The sequence below is a fragment of the Montipora foliosa genome, chromosome 11 (assembly GCF_036669935.1).
Source record: "Montipora foliosa isolate CH-2021 chromosome 11, ASM3666993v2, whole genome shotgun sequence".
NCBI lineage: Eukaryota > Metazoa > Cnidaria > Anthozoa > Scleractinia > Acroporidae > Montipora > Montipora foliosa.
In genome coordinates, this window is record NC_090879.1 from 43,261,586 (window position 1) to 43,284,587 (window position 23,002).

The 23,002-nt window shown below is 41.5% G+C and overlaps 1 protein-coding gene across 4 annotated transcripts in view; it reads left to right on the top strand.

Annotated features, from left to right (window-relative positions):
- LOC137977678 (nesprin-1-like) overlaps positions 1–23,002 on the top strand; it is a 182,666-nt gene that overhangs the window by 152,337 nt on the left and 7,327 nt on the right. For all 4 annotated transcript variants that reach the window (XM_068824974.1, XM_068824977.1, XM_068824976.1 and 1 more), the window contains 24 exons: positions 64–717; positions 1,248–1,580; positions 2,317–2,646; positions 2,958–3,284; positions 3,680–4,090; positions 5,488–5,727; positions 6,195–6,518; positions 7,762–8,091; positions 8,580–8,909; positions 9,654–9,965; positions 10,173–10,499; positions 10,706–11,020; positions 11,499–11,828; positions 12,586–12,915; positions 14,060–14,386; positions 15,367–15,699; positions 15,973–16,305; positions 17,597–17,923; positions 18,588–18,914; positions 19,820–19,986; positions 20,300–20,459; positions 20,588–20,763; positions 21,013–21,163; positions 21,733–21,876. In XM_068824974.1, coding sequence (XP_068681075.1) covers positions 64–717; positions 1,248–1,580; positions 2,317–2,646; positions 2,958–3,284; positions 3,680–4,090; positions 5,488–5,727; positions 6,195–6,518; positions 7,762–8,091; positions 8,580–8,909; positions 9,654–9,965; positions 10,173–10,499; positions 10,706–11,020; positions 11,499–11,828; positions 12,586–12,915; positions 14,060–14,386; positions 15,367–15,699; positions 15,973–16,305; positions 17,597–17,923; positions 18,588–18,914; positions 19,820–19,986; positions 20,300–20,459; positions 20,588–20,763; positions 21,013–21,163; positions 21,733–21,876 — 7,338 coding nt within the window. The remainder of the gene's footprint in view (positions 1–63; positions 718–1,247; positions 1,581–2,316; positions 2,647–2,957; positions 3,285–3,679; positions 4,091–5,487; positions 5,728–6,194; positions 6,519–7,761; positions 8,092–8,579; positions 8,910–9,653; positions 9,966–10,172; positions 10,500–10,705; positions 11,021–11,498; positions 11,829–12,585; positions 12,916–14,059; positions 14,387–15,366; positions 15,700–15,972; positions 16,306–17,596; positions 17,924–18,587; positions 18,915–19,819; positions 19,987–20,299; positions 20,460–20,587; positions 20,764–21,012; positions 21,164–21,732; positions 21,877–23,002) is intronic.

Below are 23,002 nucleotides of genomic sequence, written 5' to 3' on the forward strand. Positions count from 1 at the left end.
GTGTATGGAGTAAATTTCATAAAATGAGGTGGCATTGAAAAACAATGAAATAATTTATTTTAGGAACTTAAGGAAGCTGTCAAGCACCAAGAACAAGTTTTTGATCAGCTTATGAAAAGTGGCAGCGACCTCCTGGAAGGCGCGGAGCCTGGACCCGAGAAAGAGGAAATCCAAGCTAAACTGGCAGACGCCGAGAAGCGTTGGCAAGACATAAAACGGAACAACGCTGAGCACTTGGAGCGAGTAAATGCAGCTTTACCAGACGCCGAGAAATACAGTGAATTCACAAGCAATCTTAAACCATGGCTGTTAGAAACTGAGGAGAAGTTACAATCTTTGAAACCAATTGAAGCGAGTCAGGAGTCACTAGATGAGTTAACCAAAGCTATGGAACTGTTACGTGGTGATATCAATCAACACAAACCTGAGCGTGACACAGTTAGCGTGACATCTGAAGCCGTGATTGACTTGACTGAAGCTGATAGAGGAATTGTAAAGGATGAGGCTAAAGATGCCGTGGAACGATACGATAAACTTGATGTGACGTTATCGTCACGAGAAAAGGAACTGGGTCAAGTCTGTGACTTGGTGGAAAAGTATCGTGTCTTTGTGAAGCCCGTAATTGAACTGTTGGATAACGTGGACGCAGCATTAGATTCTCAGGGTTCAATTAATGTGGATGTTGGAAAGAACAATGAAGATCTCAACCGCGTCAAGGTATATCTCAATGGATCATATTGCCCGACACAAATGTTTTCTTGAATTTCAAACTAAAGGAACCAAGACTGAGGGAAAGCCTCAAATTTCTACGTCGTCTCGTTGCATTCTGTACAAATTTATCCTGTGAGAAGAGTCCCTTTCAATCTCCCAACAAGAAATTTCTACATTTAATTTTTTTTTTCTTCTGTGAAAATCGAAAAAGTCTTTGCCCTGAGGCCGAGTAGTGCAAATTCATTTCAGTAATACACCAATTCGGTTTCAAATTTTCTAACATAATCAGAAACAGATTCGCTAGGAATCCACCTAGAATTTTGTCTCGCTTACAGGTATACTTTCGTGCCTCATCACCACGCTGCGGTGAGCGATTGATGGCGAAATTCTTCGAGAAAGCACCCCTTCAAACCATCCTTTGACGTACGATGTTCGACTTTTGATTGAAGGACGCTCTCAAACTTTCGTCTGCGGGCCTCGATTTCAGTTTAGTTTCAGTTAAAAATATATTTATATTTCTTTGATTCCTCTTCTAGGATATGATCAAACAGCTGGAAGATGCCAAAGAAAATCTAAATAACGCTAAGAACTGTGGCCAGCAAGCTGTTGACGCCATTCAGTCTGCACAGGGTAACCCGTCACTTCTACAACAAGAACTAGGAGCTGTTGAGAGAAAGTATGTTGACCTTTTGGAACAGCTTAAAGAAAAGCAGGACAAGTTGGAAAAGGCTCTCGAACAGGGAACCCAAATTCAGGAAAAACTGGATGATATCGAGGCCTGGAAGGCTGACAGTGCTCCCTCCATAGAAAACTGGGAACCAATTAGCACTGATCCTACTGTTGCCAAGAAACAACTCGACCAGTTGGAGGTAAGTGCGTTTGTGCGATCCCGTTTTGTAGTAGTATGGATCATAGGAAACGAGGCAGTGACAGTTACGAGAGTAACATTTGCGTGCATTTGATTTTAGTTATATTCAGTTTCCCTTATTTTTATAACTGCGTCTGTTGTAAAAACGAAAAAAACAATTGCACCGCAACAATCAAAGTGTCCACCAAACTTTAAAGAAAATACTTAAGTATGCTTGAGCGTATAAAATAACCCTATCTTCGAAACAACTCTAAACTTCCCGCTTTCTGCGTTGCTGTGATAGAAAGTTGTCGCCTAGACTCAAAGGGACTCCTCTTTTATTAAAATTCGGTATGATTATTATTAACTTTTAATTTCAAGATTTTTGATCATCGAAATTATGCAGGTTATTAACGTGTGTGTCTATCATATACAGTGTTCTCATATCTTTTTCTTCTACGGGTTAATTTCGAACTCTCAAGACCAACAGCCCCCAGTTGGCTGAATAGCACAATTGCTAGAGCACTGAACCCTTATCGCAGAGGTTATGGGCTTAAATTCCGTTCACGGCCTTGCTTCCATTACTGCTGAAGTAACCTTTATACCTGCTATGATTAAAAGAAATCTTAATGTGCCTCTTTTCGCAGTTCAAATATGTTTCTTTCCTCATATCTTCATTTCTGAATGTTAGTGAACAATCGTAGGAAACCATTGCTTATTTATTTATTTATTTATTGATTTATTTATTTATTTATCAGGGACTTGAAGATGACCTTGGAAAACAAAAGGGTAATTTAAAGGAAAGCACGACGCTAGCAGAGGATCTGATTGCTGCCAGCGATGACCCAGTTTCCGCTGCGGAACTTCAAAGTCGTTTATCCAATGCTGACGTTGAGATCAATCGACTTGCGATCAAGATTGAAGATCGAAAGGACAAGCTTCGAGCTGCGATATCCCAGAGCGGACAGTTTGAAAGTGGTTTCGATGATTTCCTTCGCTGGCTCACCAAAACGGAGAGAACGTTGGCAAAATTAAGACCCATATCAGCTGATCAATCAACTGTTGAAGAGCAGAATGAAAGTTACAAAGTTAGTGCACTCCTTTTTGTACCTAGATTTTTTGTACTTTTGGAAAGAATTCGTTTTCCAATAGTTCCTCACTGGGACTTATCGTTAGCGTTAAAGCTGGGCACTTATGCGCAAGTGCGAGCTGTAACGGCGTGAGCAAGAGAGTCAAATAAGTATCGTGGAGATTCTGGCGTGAAACGCCTTTTTACCCCTCTTTTTCCTGTCTTCTTTGATAACAATTGCTAATTAGCTTTGGTAAGATCGAAGATCTTTCAGGAGCTTTCCTTCATTTCCTTTCGAGTTTACTTATTGATCAATGTTTCAATTCTCAGCCCGCCCACCGGGAGATCAAGGACAAGGAACCTGCATACGTCGCTCTTCAGGCCGCTGGTGAAGAGCTGAAAGAATCTAGTCAGTTGCCAGCTGATAAAGATAACTTGCAGGAGAAACTTGACAACATGAACGAGCGATGGAATGAGCTGAATGCAGCATCAGATTCTCGTACCACCAGGTTGGATGAAGCAGTCACACTGACTAGCGAATATTTCGAGACTCGCTGTCACTTTGTGCCATGGTTGGACGAAGCTGAAAGGAGAATAGACGCTATCCAGCTCAAGTGTGATGATGAAGTTCTTGAATCGAGCAAACAGCATGTAGAGGTAACATGATTTCTTGTTATTGAGGTACTGAACGTATCACCTTGTTCAAGTTATACTGCTGTGACTTAATTTCGACATAGGCCACCAAAGTGTTCAAAAGCTTCAAAATTTGCTTCCTCATGCTAAGTTCAAATAATGGGCTTTGTATTTTATAAATCTCCCATACCTCTTTAATTTAGTTTTTGTTACATCGTCACTTCGAAAGAACTGTAAACAGTCTGGCCCCTAAATAGAATTGAATCCGGGCTTAACTTCAGTAGTGCTGTCTTGGTCTTAGTGCTTTTCGTTTGGTTTATTATGCTTTAAAGCGAATTTAAGATAAAGTTATCTCAAATTCTTTGTAATGAGCAACTTGCAAAGTCCTTGCAACTCAATTGTGTTTGTGGACTCAACAGGAGCTACAGGAAGACGTGGCGAACCACGCAGACGCACACACCAGTCTGGACAACACTGCAGAGGGGATATCTAAAGTTTGCGTTGAGGAAGTGAGTTCCGTGGAGGATGATATTCAAAATATCGACAAGCGATGGGACGAGCTCAACAGCAAACTGCAAAGCAAACATGCTGACATTGAAGCTTTGAAAGACCAGTTGCATGAATACAAACAAGCCGCAAAGGGTAGTCATAATAAGATAGCGGAGGTAGAAGCTAAGGTTGATGATGGAAAAACTCCTGTGTCGGATGTAGAGGTGATGAAGAAACACATTGAAGAACTGGTGGCCCTTAAGGAGCAATTGGAGGAGTTGAAACCAGAAGTACAGTCCACGCTGGAGATGGGCCAAAGTGTGCAGGACAAAAATCCACAGGTGTGACACAGCATTTACTGATTGACCTCTAAAACTATTTCCACGCACACACACGAGAGGAGCTCTGCTATGGAGCGCACTCGCCGCTCTGGGCAAACTGTAGATTGAAACTGAAGTCCATGACCAAGAATTATCGATCTCTCTTGTTTGCCCTTGACCCGTCAGTTTACGGTATTATCTTAATACCGGGAAGTCAGGGTGGTTTAGCGGTTATGAACCGCGCCTCCCATCTCTGTGAGCACCGGGTTCAACCCTGGCCTCGGGTTATATGTGGGCTGATTTCAGTCGATCTCAATCTGACGCTAAGGGTTTTCTCCGGATACTCCGGTTTTCCTCCCTCATCAAAATCGACTCTCAGTCAATTAATTCTGGCTGCGGGCGGATACCCTCGATAGGGATAACCTTTGGTATCCTTCCCTTTCATTGAGTTAAATGAATGAAGTTGCTTTTCTTAATTTAGACTACAGGTCTCACCGATTAACAGCCGACACCATATCGCGTCTGATTGGTCCGCAACGAAGTTAACGCACTATGAAAAATTCTGGTTCCGGCACGCAATTCCGCCATGTTTTTTTTTCTCACTCAAATCTAGCAGTTGTTTTTAGAAAAGGGTGTCGCTAGTCGTTCTAGCGCTGGGGCACTAATTGGGGACACTGTAAACTGAAATTAACAATTAACAACTAACCCTAACATCAAGTCAAATGTTGGTTTTTGAGGAGAGGGGAAACCGGAGTACCCGGAGAAAACCTCTCGGTGCAGAAAAGAGAATCAACAAACTCAACCTACATATGACGTCAAGTCTGGGAATCCAACCCGAGCAACATTGGTGGGAGGCGAGTGCTCTCACTACTGCGCCATCCCTGCACCCCCAAAATAGACAATAGCGACCTTTAGCCACCTTTTTTTCGGGCAATACCGTGAACCTCGGGAAATCACTTGATCTTGTGCTTTCCGTCACGTTTGCAGTCTGCGGTTTCAACTTCAAGACACCGTTGAGATCAATCAGACCTCCCGTTGGACCATATCAGTCATGTTGTTACATATGTTTGCTATCAAATGGGAACAATTTTGAAGATCAAATATAAGTTTTGGGAGAATCTGAGCTGTTTGATTTGAGAGCAGTTGTAACAATGAAAAATCTAAGATGGCGGCGCCGATGTGCATAACAGGAACGGCTTGCTAAAGGCTAAGGCTCAAAATCGAGCTAACCTCTAACGGCAAACGATTAACCGCAAACCGCGGTTTGCGGTATATCCCGAAAACTTCAGTGCTAAAGGTCTCTAATGCCGCAAATGGTTGCGACGCATTCCATCGTAGATCGGGACTTACGGGTCATGGACTTCTAATAAAAATAAAACTAATAATTTCAAAGCATAATGAGTTACGTTCCTTTTCAGGCTGATACGACCTCGGTCGAAGCAGAAAACAAGGCGTTGCAAGATCACTGGGATGCCGTGCAAGATAAGCTCACTGGCGCCATAAACAAGAACAAGCAATTGCTAGCTCATCTGGAAAAGTATTGGGAACAAGAGGAAACGCTTGACGAACGGTTTAAGGAAACTGAGTCCAAGCTTGAGGAGAATAAACTAATGGTGATGGATGTCGGGAAACTTGGAGAGCAATTGGCTAGGGCACAGGTACGCTACGTAGCATGTAGCGTGGTAGCGTGGTGCTTGTAGAAAAACCATTGTTTTGTCGCTCACGGATAAATTTTAACGTCCCTCGTACAACAAGCAAGAACCCGGCTGTGACGTCATGAATTTGTTAAAGCCTGAAATTCTGGAGCGAAGGCAGCGTTTGATTGGCCTATATGTGTAATTGAAATATATTTTACACTTCTAGTTTCTGACAAACGTTGATAGGACTTTCGCATTTTGCCGTGTGTCAACTCAACGAACTTGAACGGAGCTTAAAGAACCGCATTTGCTTATTGGTTGTCCCAGAGAACGGCTAATTAAGTACATCTCAACTCCATGAATGTAAGAAGAGCGAGGTGTAGACTATTTTTGGTTCATAAATTTTTTTTTTGGTTGATAAATGTTGCAACAGGCTAACTTCATAGAGTAAGACCTCATTGTAATAATCTTCTGTGAATTCTCTCCAGTTGCTGAAAGCAAGTGTCGCAAATCTGAGGCCAGAATTTGACACGGTGAACAAGCAAGCTCAAGATCTTATCAGCGCTGGCCTGGGTCTGGATTCCGCAATGGTACAGCAGATGTCAGATACAGATAAAAACTGGCAGAATGTTAACGATGCCGCATCAAATCAGGAGGCAGAAATCGAGAAGGCACTGAATCAAGTGGAGGAGCTGCAAAAAACATTGGGTAAAGCAGACCAGAACATGACTGCAATTGAAGACAAAATCAAAGAGCTTGCACCGATTGGAGATGATGTGGACACCATCAACCAACAATTAGAGGATATTCAGGTCTGTTGACAGGAACAAAAGTCAATTTCAATGGGTCGTTAAGGAAATCGATTTAATTTCTTTCGCAGTCCCTTTTAGTAGTAAGCGAAATAATATGATTGGTCAATGAATAGTTATTGACGATTAATTAAAGTGGTACTATGATCAAAAAATCATTTCCTTTTTTTCTTCAGATTTTGAAAGCGTGTTTGCTTAGCACCTAACTGGCAAAATTTTGAGCTTTGAGTTTTATCCAAAGGCTGTTTATTTTGAGTGTAAGTTTTGGATTTCACGGTCCGCCTTTACTCACGTTCAAAACTGGCCGATTGGACCTCAGAAGGTTGGATCTAGAGAAAATGACGTCATTTACTCACTAGCTTAAAATTTCAGCGTGTAAACGCAATTTATTACATATGCAAAACACGGGTTTAAAAGTCTGAAAGCCCGAAACTCCCGTGCTGCATATTAATTCGGCCGCGTACACACGCATTGCATTCTTAAACTAGTGAGTCTTTGACGTCATTTTCTCCTCGACCCAGCTCTTTCAAGATGTCTTTTTAAAATCAGAACTTAAAACTTGGGTCAGTTAGTGTTTAATTAACATAGTTTTGAAATCCAAAGAAAAAAAATAATTGTTTTTTTGGTCGTAGTACCACTTTAAAAGGGAGGTGGTTAAAAGCCTTGTTTGTAGAGGTCCCATCAAGGGAAGAAAGCGAAAGACAGCCTTCTCACAGGCATTCATTCACGGGGTCCATGTTGGTTTCCTAAACAGATCCTGCGTGGGAATTGATTTTCATTGTGATTTTTTTGGTAGAAAACCTCGCTGCTGGTAGCCCGTGTTAAATTGCTTTTAAGTGCCCCCAGCTTGTTTATTTATTTATTTATTTATTTAGTTATTTATTATGTCGCATATTACTTCAGCACGACAAAACATATTTTTACGGTAAATGTATTCAATGTCGCTTCTAGCAGGCTGCACCAGTGGTGCAATTCATACATGAAAAAAATTGCCAATCGTTTGTCACCCGGCCGATCTAGTGAGAGGCATGGGTATCCCCCCCACCCCCCCCCCCCCCCTTACCCTCTCCAGGGACCCATGCGCCTCACCACATCGCCCGTAGCTCAAATGGAACGAATGTTTGGTACATGCGGAGGGATTTATCTCGGCAAGGAAAATTTGTTTGATGTTAGGGGTACTATAAGAGTTACACTTATACGTGTAATCATGGACGAAGTTTGTGAATTTTAGTCATCTTTTAAACAGGAATTACAAAAGGAAATCGATGGTGTTCAGGAGCAGCTCGCAGATCTAAACGACAAGAAAGCCAAAATGGCCCTCGACTTCCCTGACGCTGACACAAGTGATATTGACCGTGCCATTATCGAACTCAACCAGAGAGTCCTGGCGGCCAATCAAGAACTAGGTAACAGGCAGACCAAACTGGAAAATGCTTTGCTTGCCTGTGGCAAGTTCCGTGATGCCCTGCAATCTCTCCTGGACTGGTTGGCTGAGACACGTGAGTTAATAGAGAATCAAGGACCCATTGCTGCCACTGACCCCAATGTCATGAAGGCTCAGATGCAAGAGCAAAAGGTAACAGTTATTTGTGTGCCTTCTTTTGAAGCACAAAACTTCCATTTTGAGTCACGATGCATACCTGAGAAAAGGGGTTTTTTCCCTTTTAAACACGCATGGAAATTCAGCTTCAATTGATTAGCCCAACGTAATTCCATTACCACCTTACCAAGCCCTCCCCAAGCTTTCAACTGGTTTCATGTTAGTTTCATCATAAAGGTTTTCAACAACGAAATGATGCGTTACATTTGTTCATGATGTACCGAAATTCAATCTTGAATCGAATTTTAAAGACTCTCCCTTTTCATTCAGAACTCTTTAGTGTAGAATTAGTCCTTGTTCGCTTATGGTATAGTCAATTTATTTTTTTTGTTATTTGATCCTTAAAACTAAATTTCTTTGCACATTTCTCATGGAAACCTATCGGGCAGTAACTTAGTGTTTGACCGTATATGATTGACGAAAGTTGAAGATAACATTCTGATGACAACTTTAATACTTTGCAGTTGTTTACTCGGATGATTGCCGACAGAGCTCCCGCTGTGAAGTCCTTACAGGAAACTGGTGAAGAAGTTCTGAAAGCAGCTGACGAAGAGACCAAGGGGCCTATTGAAGAGGGACTGGCCAGTGTGACATCTCAGTGGCAGGAACTGAATGATATGGTCAACACAAGGAACAGCGCATTGAATATTGCCATGGAAACAGCTGTTAAGTTTGGAGGTCTGCTTACTGATGCTAATAAAAAGATAGCCGCTGCCAACGAAGAACTGCAGGCACTGCAACTCGGCCAGAAAGCTCCTCCAGAACACATCCAGGAGGAAGCCAATAAGCTGCAGGTGCGAGGAATCAATACGCATTGTTGATTCTTGAAGTATGAGTTATTAAACGATTCCAAATAGCTTTAGAATGTAAACCGTTAGTCGACAAGAAATTAATCTAAATTTTGACACTTTTTGTTTTGTCATTAAGTGAAGTTTCTCTCACTCTGCATTCGACGCTTTTGGTTTGGATATCTCGCACACTAAATCTGTTGCTCTGTTTGAAGAAACTTAAAATACGCTATTGTTGAAACGGATGATTATGTTATAACAGAAGCACTTGACCTTGAAGCGTGTAACGTGCAACTCTTTTCCTTGGAACTAAGCTGGGAATTTTAAGACGCCATTTTTATGCCCAAATATGAAGCAAAATGAGATCGAAGCTCTACGCGCGGGAAAATGCACGAGCTACGTTACATCCGAATAAGGAAATTTTAACTTAAAAAAACCCCAGCTCTGAACCAGAATGAAACGTTTTAAGGTTATGAGCTTCTGCATTTTCTTTACACAAATACTCAAATCTTTTGACTTTACTTTGTAATATCATGGAAGCTCCGTGGGTTCGTTTAGGTTTTCTCGGCGCCATTTCAGCTATCTTGCAAACTTGTTCTCTTTATTACATGGTTGTATTGTGACAAAGCAAATGACTGAAAAGCAATGAAACAGGAAAAGTTCAATTTTCTGCTCAACAAAAATTTCGGCTGGACAGTCACGAGGAAAACATGCTGGTCATTGATTTGAATTTTCATTGTTTCTTGGTAGGAATTGTGTCAGGAAATCGAAAGGCTAGAATCGCCAGTGACGGAAGCAACCCATGCTGGAGAACAAGTTATGTCACACTGTACTGACGAAGACAAAGAGTTGGTTCGTGACAAAACTGAAAAACTGTTGCAGCGTTACAACAAGTTGCGTGACCAAGCTAAGGAGAAGAAGAAGAAAGCCGACGATGCAGCTAAACTGTCAAAGGATTTCTTTGATGCAAAAGACCAGTTGATGGCATGGTGTGAGGAAACTGCCGGTAAACTGGAAGCAGCGAAAGGTGAAGGCGAGAATGTACAGCAGGAATTGCTCAAGGTTAGAAATCATATCATTGATGTTAATGGCCTTTTTTTTTTTTAATTACATTATCACTTCGCCTTAACATATTGCTGGGATCACTTTTCAGTAACTATCAAATATCACGTCACAATATTGTTTTGGGTACTCGTTTCCATTTGTGGAGCTGATACTTTGGCATTTTACTCACTGAATCAGATTTCATTTTCGTTTGGTTATTTTTAGGATATTCAGCAAGCCGTTGAAGCCAAAGAGCCTGATATTCCTTCGTGCAAAGATAAGGGTGATCGTCTCAAGAAATATGTCGTGGAAGATGAAAAGCCAAACCTCGATGTAGCCCTGAACGAGCTTGACGACAAATGGAAATCTTTACTCGGAGACGTAGATCAGCTCGCCAAGAAGTTGTTTTCGGCTCAAACGCGAATGGATAACTTCCAGCGCGACGCAAATGAGCTTAAAGCATGGCTGGCAGCCACTGAAAGGAACCTGGATAATATGGATCCTGTGGGGGTGGAGCCAGAGAAAGTGAAAGCACAGCTTGGTTCTCAGGCGGTGAGTTGCCTTGTCTCCATAACGAGCAAACGTTTTTAGCTTGCATATTTTTGATTTTCCCCCGTTATGAAGGACAAATCTGATGCATTTCCAAAGAGGCCTTTGATTTAGAAAATACCGTGACAGTTCTTTTTAACGATAACAGTAAAAGGTAAATGTTTCGAGGATTCAATAGCATCAACACGCGACTGTCAATTTGTTCGCAGACTCTGAACGCAGACGTGGTGGCTCACGAGAAACCAGTGGTGTCTCTATGTGAGGACGGAGAAGCTTTGCTACCTGCCTTGAAAGACGAAGAACAAAAAGCCGTGACAGATGATCTTAACAGCATCAAGACTCGTTATCAAGATGTAAACAGTCGAACATCAACCAGACAGGGGACTCTTGTGGAAGCCCTGTTGCTGTCACAGCAGTTTAGAGATATTCACAAGGAGGTCGTCACCTGGTTGGATCGCTGTGAAGAGAACTTCAGGAAGTTGGATGAAGAATCGGTCGCTGAGCTTCAGCAAGAGAGGATAAAAGTAAGCTTGAACGTGGTTACAATTTAAGACAGCCTTCCTTGTCGTAGACAAGTAAACATGATATTTTGGAATCAGCAATACTCTTTCTTGAAAAAGTAGCAATGATTTGTCCTTGCAAATTATTTATCCTGCCTTGTTGTTGTTGTTGTTGTTGTTGTTTTTTTGTCGCAGTGTTTAATATTTTATTAATTTTATTAATAATGTATTAATTTATACCACGCAGTTTCTTTATAAATATTCGACTTTTCTCTCGGTCTGCGAATTGCGAATGCAGTGATTTAGAGGTGTAACTTAAGGAAACATACATATTTTAAAAAAATGTGCAATAAATGGAAAATTACTCCATAGCCGCTTATCAACGACCGTTGAAATTCAAGTTCTTTAAAGTCCCCAAGGTGTAGCCAGTCCAAGCCACCCAATAAGAAGCCCGGACTTTCCATAACGAGCTAAATAAATGTCAATTTCTTGTTTCTTTCAGTCTATCCAGGAAGGAATTACCGCGCTCAAGGTTTTAATTGGCAACTTGGAGGAGACTGGAAGTGACCTCGTTAAGTTGAGTGGTCCTGGGAAAGGATCTTCCTCAGTTGAAGAGAAAGTAACAATCTGTGTGGAGCGTTATGAACTACTTCGGCAGCAGACCGATGAGCGAGGAATAAAGATCGGCATAACCTTAGCACAGGAAGAAGAATTACAGAACAGACTGGAGGAGCTGTTGACTCTGCTGGAAAAAAGAAAAGAGGATTTTGGAAATCTTCAACCCGTCAGTGTTAGACCCGATAAAATCAGCGAGCAGATCGATGAAATGAAGGTACGGCTTGTTCATTTGTCTGTCTATCGTATTTTATATTACCATAATCCAACAGTCATACGAATAAGAAACAGTTGAAGTGTGGGTCAGCATTACGACTTTGAAGTGATCATGGTAGACTGTATGGCGACACAAGTCTCATACGCACTAGCGAGAAATGAATAAATTTTAAGGAGGCAGTGTGGCCCAGTGGTTACGGCGCTTGCCTTGAGATCCGGAGATCCCGGGTTCAAGACCCGCTCTGACCACTCGCTGAATTTGATCCTGGTATTCCCTGGTTCAACTTCCCAGCTGCACTTGTAAATAGCCAACTGGTTTGCCTCCAGCCAGTTGGGATTCTTAACAGTTGTTGTTGTTGTGTTCTGTTGTTTCGTTGATTGTTTCAGATTGGCTCTGAAAAGCCCCTATGGGGAGTGGTCAATTAAGTATGTATTGTATTGTATTGTATTGTATAATTCACGCATTTTGATTGGTTCTTACCTATGATCTATTAGAGGACAGACGCATAGTTGACATCGTGACCAAAAACTCTTAATTCTTTATTTTATAATTAACAAATAGATTCCTCTATTTTTGGCGTTGTTTACAGCCGTAATGAGCCCCCAACCAATCCTTAAAAAAACGTTTGTTATCACACTTCTTTCAACCTTGCTTGCTCGTTCTTTAAGTTCTTAGAAACTGGCCTTTGCTTGTGTAATTTCCTTTGCTGACTCACTTTTAAGGGAAGTTGATCTTCAAGTGATCCTTTCTTTTCCAGGGCCTTCAGAGTGATTTCGACCCTGAAAAGGTGCAAGTGGAAGAATTGAGACCGTTAGTAACAGCCGTTGTACAGTCTAACCCGGAGTCCAAAACATCGTTACTCATGAAAGACAAAATGAGTAAAGTGAACACCCTCGCAGCTGACACACAAAACCTCTACGACGAGCGGCTCAAAGCACTTGAAATGGCGCTCGATGCCGGGGACAAATTTTGGACAGGTTTGGACGAAATCAAGCAAATTCTTAAGGAGGTACAAGAACACCTTGACTCCGAGGATCCTCCAGCCGCTGAATTGGATGTGTTAGAAGAACAAATGCAAGATCATCAGGTCAGAATATTTCTTCACAAGTTGGCTGGAATAAGAGATGCGTATACACCTTATTCCAAAATGGCCGCCATTTTAGTATTCTTTTGTTTCCATGCAAATTGGCCGTTTTTCATACGTCTTTCCTGTTGTTGATCATGAATTGCGTCATAACATTGTCAAAGTAGCTGTATCGCCTCGTGGATCCGCAGACTACTTTGACAATGTTATGACGAAAGTCATGAACAATAAAAGGACAGACGCATGAAAAATTGACATCAAAATGCGAGAAACTTCAATCTGACGCGAGCAATATATCGCGTCATTATCGCATAAATTATAAATTTATGTGTCTGTCCTCTTATTGACAATAAAAATTAGCCAATGAGCGCACGAGAATTTTTATAGTCACTGTAAAAAGAATATTTACCCTTGAACGAGAACATAAGGGCCAATTTGCATGGAAACAAAAGAATACTAAAATGGCGGCCGTTTTGGAGTAAGGTGTATACCTGATTAGGTCAGTGGCAAGAGCATCAGACTATTATGCGGGAGATTGTCAGAACAAACCACGACACCTTACACAGAGGGTCAAAACCTGGGCTAAAGCAATGACAAAGTTGTCTTACCAGATATCATGCACAGCAACCGGACGTTTGGTGTCTTCAATTTTTTTTTTCCTTTTTTTTTTTTTTCGTCAGAGCAGAGAGAGATACCTCTCTGACGGTTGCTTTTGATGTCTAGGACGTAAACATTTTCAATGCTGTAGTTCGTCAGTAATAAATAGAAACGAGTAGTGCGCGTTGCCCCAGCTGTAGTGGTGTTTCTTCTGTGAGAGGTGTTCTGTGGTCGGGCGGTCTTCTGAAATATTAATCGGTCCTACGGCTATTTACACTTCCTTCTACATTTCGTTTATGTAAACAGTATATCGATAGACAGTAGACCTTGGTTGTAGATCCGGCAGTCTTCCCCCACTCTTGCCTTATGAACGGTTTTCAGTTTGAAACAGCTTTAAGGCTTCGATTTAACTGTACTGAGAACTTTTTGAAAAAAGACTTTGTCGATGACCTTCCTCCTGATGTCGTGTTTAGGTTAACAGTTGCAGTTTATCGTTGCCTGTAAATTCAACTCATACCTGACTGATTAGCTTGTTATGTGCTTATTTTAGGAACTTCGCTCCGAGCTGGATGCGCATAGCGAAGCTGTCAACCTGCTATGTGAAGCCAGCCCTGTGTTGGTGGCTCATTGTAGCTCGAGCGACAAACTTTTGGTGCAGACAGAACTCCAACGAGTTAGCAAACAGTGGGCGGATATTGAGAAGTCGTGGAAGAAACGCGAAACAGAAATGTGTGACGTTAAGGAAACGGCTTCTCAGTACCACAAAACCCACGACTCACTGCTTGCTGCTTTGACTGACTTGGAACAGAAGCTGGCCGAACAGCCACCAGTAGGAACTGAGCTTGATATTGTCAAAGATCAACTATACGAACAAAAGGTATTTTGGTACTTTTTTCTCGTAACAACTCGACTAAGCTCTTTTGCGCAGGTTGGCAACACAATTTAAGGCCGGCGCTGCTAGAAAGGATTTTAAATACAGTTGCAGTTGACTGCGAGGTAACAGCAAGAATTGGCAGCGGTCGTTTGTGGTCAGAGGTTGTTTTATTTGCTTGTTCGTCATGATCCCTTGTGCGCAGGACTCGAACAGAGTGATTTTGCGTTGTGGCAGAAAGAATTGTCGTTTCAGTAGTGACTAGTGCCTGGCTTTCGTGCTGATAGGGACTCACGGCTGAGTTACCTAGATTGCCATTCATGTTAATATTCTAGTTCTCAGAACGAGATTATTATCACGACTACGAAAGCTTGCTTTTATCAAACTAAATTCGCTCTTACGAAGTACTAACCAGCTCGAAACGTCATCCCACAAATCTCTTTTACGGTGGTTAATTTACTATCATCAACTCGTCAAATGAAAGCAAAGTTTGGGTTTCACTTTCCACCCTTGCAGCACTACAGTTTCCTTAGAAACAAACCCCTTCATTCGTTTATGATCCTAATCTCTTACCAGCGATGCAAGCCTCTGGATGTCCCAGGTAATCAAAGTCCAATAGAGTGTTTTCACATGACCTGACAGCGGCCATGTTGTTGTTCCAAAACAAAGGAATGGCGGCCATGATGGTGTACCAAACCAATCCTCCGGAAATTGAACTCTATTTTTATGCAAAGACTTTTTTTTTTTTTTCAGTAATCCAATATGGCTGCTGGTCACGTTAGAGAAAACGCTCGATATGCGTCCAAATTGTTAACCTACTTTTACCAACTGATAAATCAAGGTGTAGTCCACACACGTTAATCGGTTATCCAAACACGAAGTGAAGCCACCTGCCACGCTAGAGCTAGGAGATAAAGAAGTAATTTTTTAGCAAAACTGTTACTCTACATTCCTGTCAGGCGTAACTCCTTTTTCCTTTTTTCCAGGCCTTCCATAAAGAGCTGATTCCACTGCAAAACGATGTGACAGCCGTTAACCAGAAGGGTACAATGCTGAGCGATCAGTGTCGGCCAGAAGACTCAGATCTCATCATAGCACAACTAGAAGACGTTAACAGTAGATGGGATGACTTGTGTTTACACTCAGCGGAGAGACAGCAGACAATTGAAGGTGCTCTTATACGGCTTGGTCAGTTTCAGCTGGCCTTGGAAGAGCTTCTGGTTTGGCTTAAACAGACCAATGCCACTTTGGACGAACAGCTGGCCAGGAATGTACAGGGAGATGTTAAATTCATTGAAGTGGAGAAAGCCAAGCATAAGGTAATCGTTTCTTCATTCTAGTGTTCAAATGTTTCGTTTTCTATTACCAAAAAAGATTTTCACCAAAGAGACTTTCAAGAGCACGGCCTTTTAAAAAGTGTGCTTCAGGTGTCTGAGCTTCCTTATTATGATTCTCTCCCTCTTTCCCCTCCTATTCTTCCTCATCACCATCGTCGTCATCTTCACTTTTAACTTTTCTCATATTAATGGAAGAATGCATGATTCAGGAGGTGATTGAAACTTTTGCTTATAAATGTGGTTCGCATTTTTTAGATTTTACACAATGACATTCTTGCGCACGAACCGTCTGTTGAGTCCGTTTCACGGGCTGCTACATCTTTGCTGATGGAGAACGGCGAGAGCAAGTTTGACAGCGGCACCCTGCAGACCAAAGTCACTGAGCTACAGGATGGCTGGAAGGAGGTAGTAAACAAGGCGGCGCGCCTAGAAGCTGAGCTCGCTGCCGCGCTCAGCGCGTCTCATGAGGTCATGGATCAGATGAAAGAGCTCAGGACCTGGCTTAGTGAAGCACGTGACTTCATGTGCACCAGACGACCAATCGGAGGCCGACCTGAAAGCGCACGTAATCAGCTAGCCAAGCATAAGGTTCGTTTTAGTCGTTCTGTAAACGTTCTGTAAGTTTCCGTGGCTTGGAATTTAGTCATTTCTAAACTGCCATTCCTTAGATGGGTTTTCAATGAAGTGTGGGAAGTATATTGCCAATTACTTTGACGTCTCTTGATTGACCAATGATTTAATCCTTAAGAAAGCAAACTTGATCGCGACCTGACGCGCGCATGTTCTCACGCTTGGAGTAAGTTTCATGAAATTGTTTTCACTGCACAGTGGTTATCCCGTTGTATTCTATTGTGTTAATTGTTCGAGTAATTACTTTGCTCTTCATTTTTCAAATTCGCTCAAGGCCATTGCCGAGTAAATTTAGTGTCATGAGAAAAAACAAATCCTTGCTTAGTTTTAAGCAGATCGAGTCATCTTTCCGTTTAAAACCATGTTGGTGGCCAAAGCAAATAGAACAGGGAATGACCCTGAACTTAAAATCGCGACTGATCATATCAAGAGCATCCAATTGCACAAAATTTAATCGTACTCGGGTTAAAGTGGATCATCAGCTGAAATTTAACAATCGAGTAACCAAGATCTGTAAAAAAAGGTAGCAAGCAACTGGGTGTTCTAATTCGAATGAAAAGATACTTTCAACAAGCACGAAATATATGTACCGCACTTTCACAGATCTTACCGCACTTCATGTATTGCTCACAAGTATGGCAACATTGTGGGAAACGAAATTAAGGACAACTTGAAAAGGTGAACGAAAGACGATAAAACTTCAACATATTACAAGCTATTGAAGAAGATTCATGCGCCAGTCTTGGCAAAGAGGAGAAAACAAGATGTCTGCATCTCTGCTTTCAAAGCGTTAAACAATCTAGCACATAAATACATCGGTGAATTATTGAACGAATGAGTCAACACAAGGAATCTTAGAGCAACTAAAAGATTAAACATACTGAGAGTTCACTCTACAGAGTCCAAGCAACCAAGCCTTGCAACAGTCCGACGGATGGAATGCGCTCTGCCCTCCATTAATAATGCTTTTATTAGACAAATTAGGAAATAATTTTTTTAGTGAATTATCTAATTTGTCACCGTACCTATGTTGTTTTATTTTACAGTTTTGTGTTTTGATTTGACTCTTAGTTAATTATTTGACACGGTATATTAGCTTTTTATTGGACGCTAGAACTGTAACAGGTTCAAAATCCCCGTGTTTCAATGAAGCAGCGTGCTGATATCCGTAGATAAAATGTAATGCTATACCTTTGTGCAATAATGTAGTTGTATAAATCAGAGTCTCGTTGGTCTTTCGTTTCAACAGGACTTTTTAGACGTGCTAGAGAAACGAAAAGAAACTTATCAACAAACCACTAACTCCTTACAAGTCATGATAAGTAACAGTGATCCAACCACAGCTGCGTCCCTTCAAAGACAGCTTGATGAGTTGAACGAAGCCTGGGAACAAGTGGCGTTGAAGTCACAAGAGGAAGGTGAAAAACTCGAGGATGCACTGAAGAATGCAGAGGAGTTGGAAAGACAGCTGACCGATATGAATTCGTGGCTCACCCAGGTGCATGATCAAATAGTATCCTTGGATCACGTCAGTTCTGTTCTTGATGTCCTAGAAAAACAACGTCAAGAATACAAGGTGAGAAGTCTTGTTCCCTGAAAGAAGATTTTACACAGGCGTGAATATGGATATTAGAAGGACGGTATCACGATAGTTCCACTCCCTTTCGGTTAACACTTCAGTCTTAGTAGGATTTACGCTATTATGTATTACATACTGAAAACCCATATTAATTTTGGCAGTTAGAGCTATCCGTCTTACAGTTTTTGCGTTTTCAAGTGTTAAAACCAGCATTTCCTTCCTCTCCGCCCAGCCACAAATGACGAAAAATGGCTTGTTTGGACTCATTTGGGTCTTGGTAACAAAGCTATTACATAATTCTTTGACCTCTATTGAAACAAAGACATTCTGGTTTTTAGGGTAAGGTTAAAATAACTCTTAAAGTTAACAGCGAGTGGGTAATCAATTTTCATATGCCACGTTTTCGTTTTATTGTATAAAAAGGGGTTTTGTGTACACAGAGGTCCTGTTGTATGCCACATTACCTTAAACGGTACTTCGTTGTATAGTGACGTATACATGTGCAAGTATTTATCAGAAGACCGTTAAAAAGACGCCAGTGCGATCGGAGATGGCAACAGCAGAATTGAATTATCGATTCTGAATCGATGTATGTTTTGACAAAATATTGTTTGTTGTTGTCTGAATACAAAGTAATAATTTGCTTGTTTGGTTTTTATAGGACCTAAAGGAGGATATCGATTCTCATCGCGAACCCTTCAAGCAGCTCAAGTACTTGTCCTACAAGATTACTGACGTCTGTTTACAAGACGATGTGGTGTACATCGAGCTCACTGTCGGTGAATTGGAGGGGCGCTGGAAAGAGCTTCTCGGTCTGTCCTCCGTCAGGAAGAAAGACCTTGATGAAAACTACAAACTTTCCCTGAAATTCTTCAAGGGAGCGGAGGACTTGCTTAAGATGCTTGACGAAGCTGAACAGAACTTGAAAAATGAGGAACCCATAGGTGTAGATCCCGCTCATCTAAGAACGCAACTCAAGAAGCACAAGGTTTGCCACTTGTTCAAAAGTAAAGTAAAGTCTCCGCTTACGAGCCAGAAGGCTCATCAGGCCGGCGCTTATCTCCGGTTTCTGTAGCATGAAGCGACTAGGAGTATTTGTACTCCCCCCTGAATGGGATGCTAGTCCATCGCAGGGTTACCCCCAGCATTACGCCGGTACTCATTTATACACCTGGGTGGAGAGAGGCACCGTGAGAGTAAAGTGTCTTGCCCAAGAACACAACACAATGTCCCCTGCCAGGCCCCGAACCCGGACCACTCGATCCACTTGTTCACCAACAGTTTATTTATTTTTTTATGTCACTGTAAGTCGTTGGTGAATGTCCACCTTCATCACCTCTCCCCCACATTTTTGGCGTGTCCGTTGCTTAGAATTTCTCCAAACCCCATTTCTGTCCTACCAGGTAGTCCGGAGGTGACTACTTTTTGTAAGGACATCAGTCATCTTGGTTTCACAGGTTAAGAATGGATTAAATCATTCCTTAAAATCTGCTTCAAGAAGTTGTGCGAGTTACCAGACGACAAATGGAACTTAAATATAGTGATAGAAATTGTCTACAGATAAGCTCTGCTAAGAATCGATAGCCAGTCGCGATTAAGTTTCAATCAGCGTTGTTTCACATGTTTCTTTTTTTGTCATAAAATTAGTGCACGAAATGTTAAATTTTAAAAGTGGCTTAATGTATAAGTGTACGTTTCTATCATTCTATCAAGTCATTTGAATGGTAAGCGACTTCATAGTCTCCAAGAAATCAAATTGCTTTTTCGAGTTGTCCCTTTCATTATCTAACTTGAAAAGCGCTTGAAAAACGTTAGCGTCCTTGAATAAAATTCCTAACTGACCTTTCCCTTTTTTCGACACTCCTAAAGTAGTACATTTTGCATTCTTGCTAGGAGTTCCAGTCGATGCTTGGTGCCAATCAGACATGGATGGACGGTACTACCAAAACGGGTAAAGTGCTGATGGATAAGAGCCCACAAGATGATGCCATCGCGATCGAATGCAAAATCGCTGATCTCAAAACAAGATGGGATGCTATTTGTGCTTTGTCAGTTGAGAGGTTGGCGCTCTTTAATGATACAGTGTCTTCTTCGCGACGAGTTTTTGATGCTAGAATCATAGAACTAAAGCAGTTGCCAAGAAGTTCCTGAAAATATATCCAACCTTAAAGGGGCTCAAACCAATTACCGTGAAATTGCACTCGACATGAGCTGTTAAGAAAATACGTTGGCTGGCGCTGATTTCTGAAACTTGCTTTTCCTTCCTGAGAAAAACCAATGTGTAGTTTATTCCTTCACCCATCATTAATTGCATTTGTGGTAAAGCAATAAAGTAGTGTTGCTATTCTCACTGGTCATGCTTTTCTCTCTCAGACAACAAAAACTGGAAGATGCCCTTCTCTTCACTGGCATGTTTCAAGATGCTTTGCAGTCACTGCTCGACTGGCTTGGTGCAGTGGAACCCAGTCTCTCAACAGAGACGGCAGTTATGGGTGACCTCGAGACAGTTCAGATCCTTATTGACAATCACAAGGTATGGGGACAACTTGTAATAAAAGATTGAAATTCTTTCTTTTTTTTTTTTAATTTCGAGCGAGTGCAGGCCTGCGTTCTGCTAGTAGTCCTTGAATATCTCAACTATCTTTTGTTTCTGTTATTTAGACATTCCAGCGTGAACTTGGTCGCCGCCAAGCAAACTATGATTCTGTGATGAATGCAGGCAGGGGAATGATCAAAGAAAACAGAGTCGAGGATCCGCAAAAATTAGAGGAGAAATTAGAAGATTTGCGCGTGCGCTGGGAAGCAATTAACTCCTTAGCTGCCACTAAGCAAGACAGGTAAGTAAATCGAGCAATGAAGCGTGGCATACTAAACATAAAGCAGTCGGAAACTACGTTTACATAGAAAATCCTAAATAAGGTGGCCAGCGGGTGTGTGTGCCCCTGTAACAACGACAAAATCTGAAAACATATGATGTCACTAGAAGGTAGTCCAAATCGTGACCAGTCGATGCATTACATTGTGCCAGACGATACTGTTCAGTTTTTTTGTTGTGCATAACTAATCACTGCCTTGTATCTTTTTAGGCTTGACAATGCCTTAGTCTTAGCGAACGAATTCGATTCGGCCGTCAAGACTGAGCTTCGCATACTGAAAGACTCGGAGGACACACTTAGGGGCCTGGGACCCATTTCGGATGATCTGGAGGAAATTGGTGAACAATTAAAGGAACACAAGGTAATGTGGTCATGATGACGTACACAGAGATGAGCTGTGTGAAATCCCTCTGTCCTTTTATCTTAAGTTTAAAATGGTAGGTATAGATTTTGTTACGAAACGTAAACAAGCCATTAGTGAAAGCGCGTCACACACCACTTGTTCCCTCAAAGTTCATGAAAATTACATGAAGGGAGGCTTACTTCATTCTTAAGAAAAGTGAAGAAAAACAAGCATTTTATAAAAAGTAACCATTCTAGAGCAAGTGCTTTGGCTTAAACGGTGTATATCAGTGCTACAACCCCACGAATGGTCAACTTTGCGTGCATTGGAACGTTTTCTCCGTTGATTTTTGCTTGGGTGACGCGCTGTCTCTTGTGGCTTCTGGAACGCAACTGCGAATTGCACTTATCGTACGACTTACTTGTTTGAGGCCATGTCTTGCTCTTAAACCTACTTCAAGGATACAGATGGTTGAATCATGTTTGTTATTGTGAGAGTACTCTTAACCCTCTAATTCAAGTTAGTGGAGCCCGTATTTGGCTTCTCTTTATTGGATATAATGTAATTTTTCCTCACTCTCTCTGTAGGCTTTCCATGAGGAGCTTATGGCAGAGGAAGTCAATGTCCAGTCAGCAACCAAGAAGGGACAAGTGATTGCACGGTTCTGTCATCCAAGCGCACTGGCAATCATACAACAGTGGATTGCGAGACTAAAGAAGCGCTGGGAGGAGGTAAGGAGTATAAAATGGTCGCATACCTTGGTAATCGAGATCCGCTTTAATAATTGATCTTAAGGACGTTCGCGCCCATTGCTACTGCGCATTTTTTCGCGCATGTCACGCACACGTCATGCATCGCAGACCACACTGGAATAGAACGTGAAAGTATGTGGCATCATGGGATAGCTTTGGACCCAGGTCTTCTCGGAAATGTCACGCAATGGCTTGACAGTGCGAATAAACAATCGCTTTGAGAACTTCGCAGCGATTTTACTCTCTTGAATGCTCGGTGACCCCCATTTTTCTTTCCGTAGATCACTTCCTTTCTTGATTTTGTCCATTTTAACAAAAAACAAAAAAAATCTGTACGTGAGAAGTTACAAATATTTGGCCTTTTATGCTCTCGTGCGACCGAAGTTTTCTTTCTTCGACTAATATGTATCGTTTTTCAAGGTCTATTTCACCTCAGAAAAAGACATCAGCTGCAAAGGTTAATTTAGTTATATTAGTTATGTTGAACTGAGTACGTTTACCTGATCTAAATTTCACTAATGTAGTTTTTTTATTTCTGACAGTTGTAAGCTAAGATCGTCTTAAAGTAACGCAATCTTCTAAAAATGCACCTTATGATCTCGAAAACGAACACGGTGACCCCCCATTTTTTTTGCCTTTTTGGCAAAAGTAGGTCATTACCTTTCTGCGTAGCAAGTTTTAAAAAAATCTGTACGTGGGAACGTTTTGGGCGCGAACGTCCTTAAGTGCCTCTAATGCCGCCCTTGTAGATTTTACAAGGATTGCGGTTCTAATCGACGCTGGAATTTCCCAGTAACCTTAGCCATTAGTAAATCGCCGGAAATTCCGAAAGCTTTTTGACCTGGAAAAAAATCTTTTAAAGTGTTTTTACAAAAATTACAAAGTTCCATTCCTTGCTACGTGTTCCTTTCTTAAGGTACACATGAAGTCATTCCCTAAAAGGTTAGGGGCTTCTCAGAAACACACACCAAATTTAAAGAAAAGGAAACATTTTTGGTGTACAAGACAATGACATAATGATCTTCCCTTCTGTGGGAACACCTTCTGTGGGAACATGTTGCAGTTAAGAAAAATACATGATCATACAAATGTTTTAATACTGACT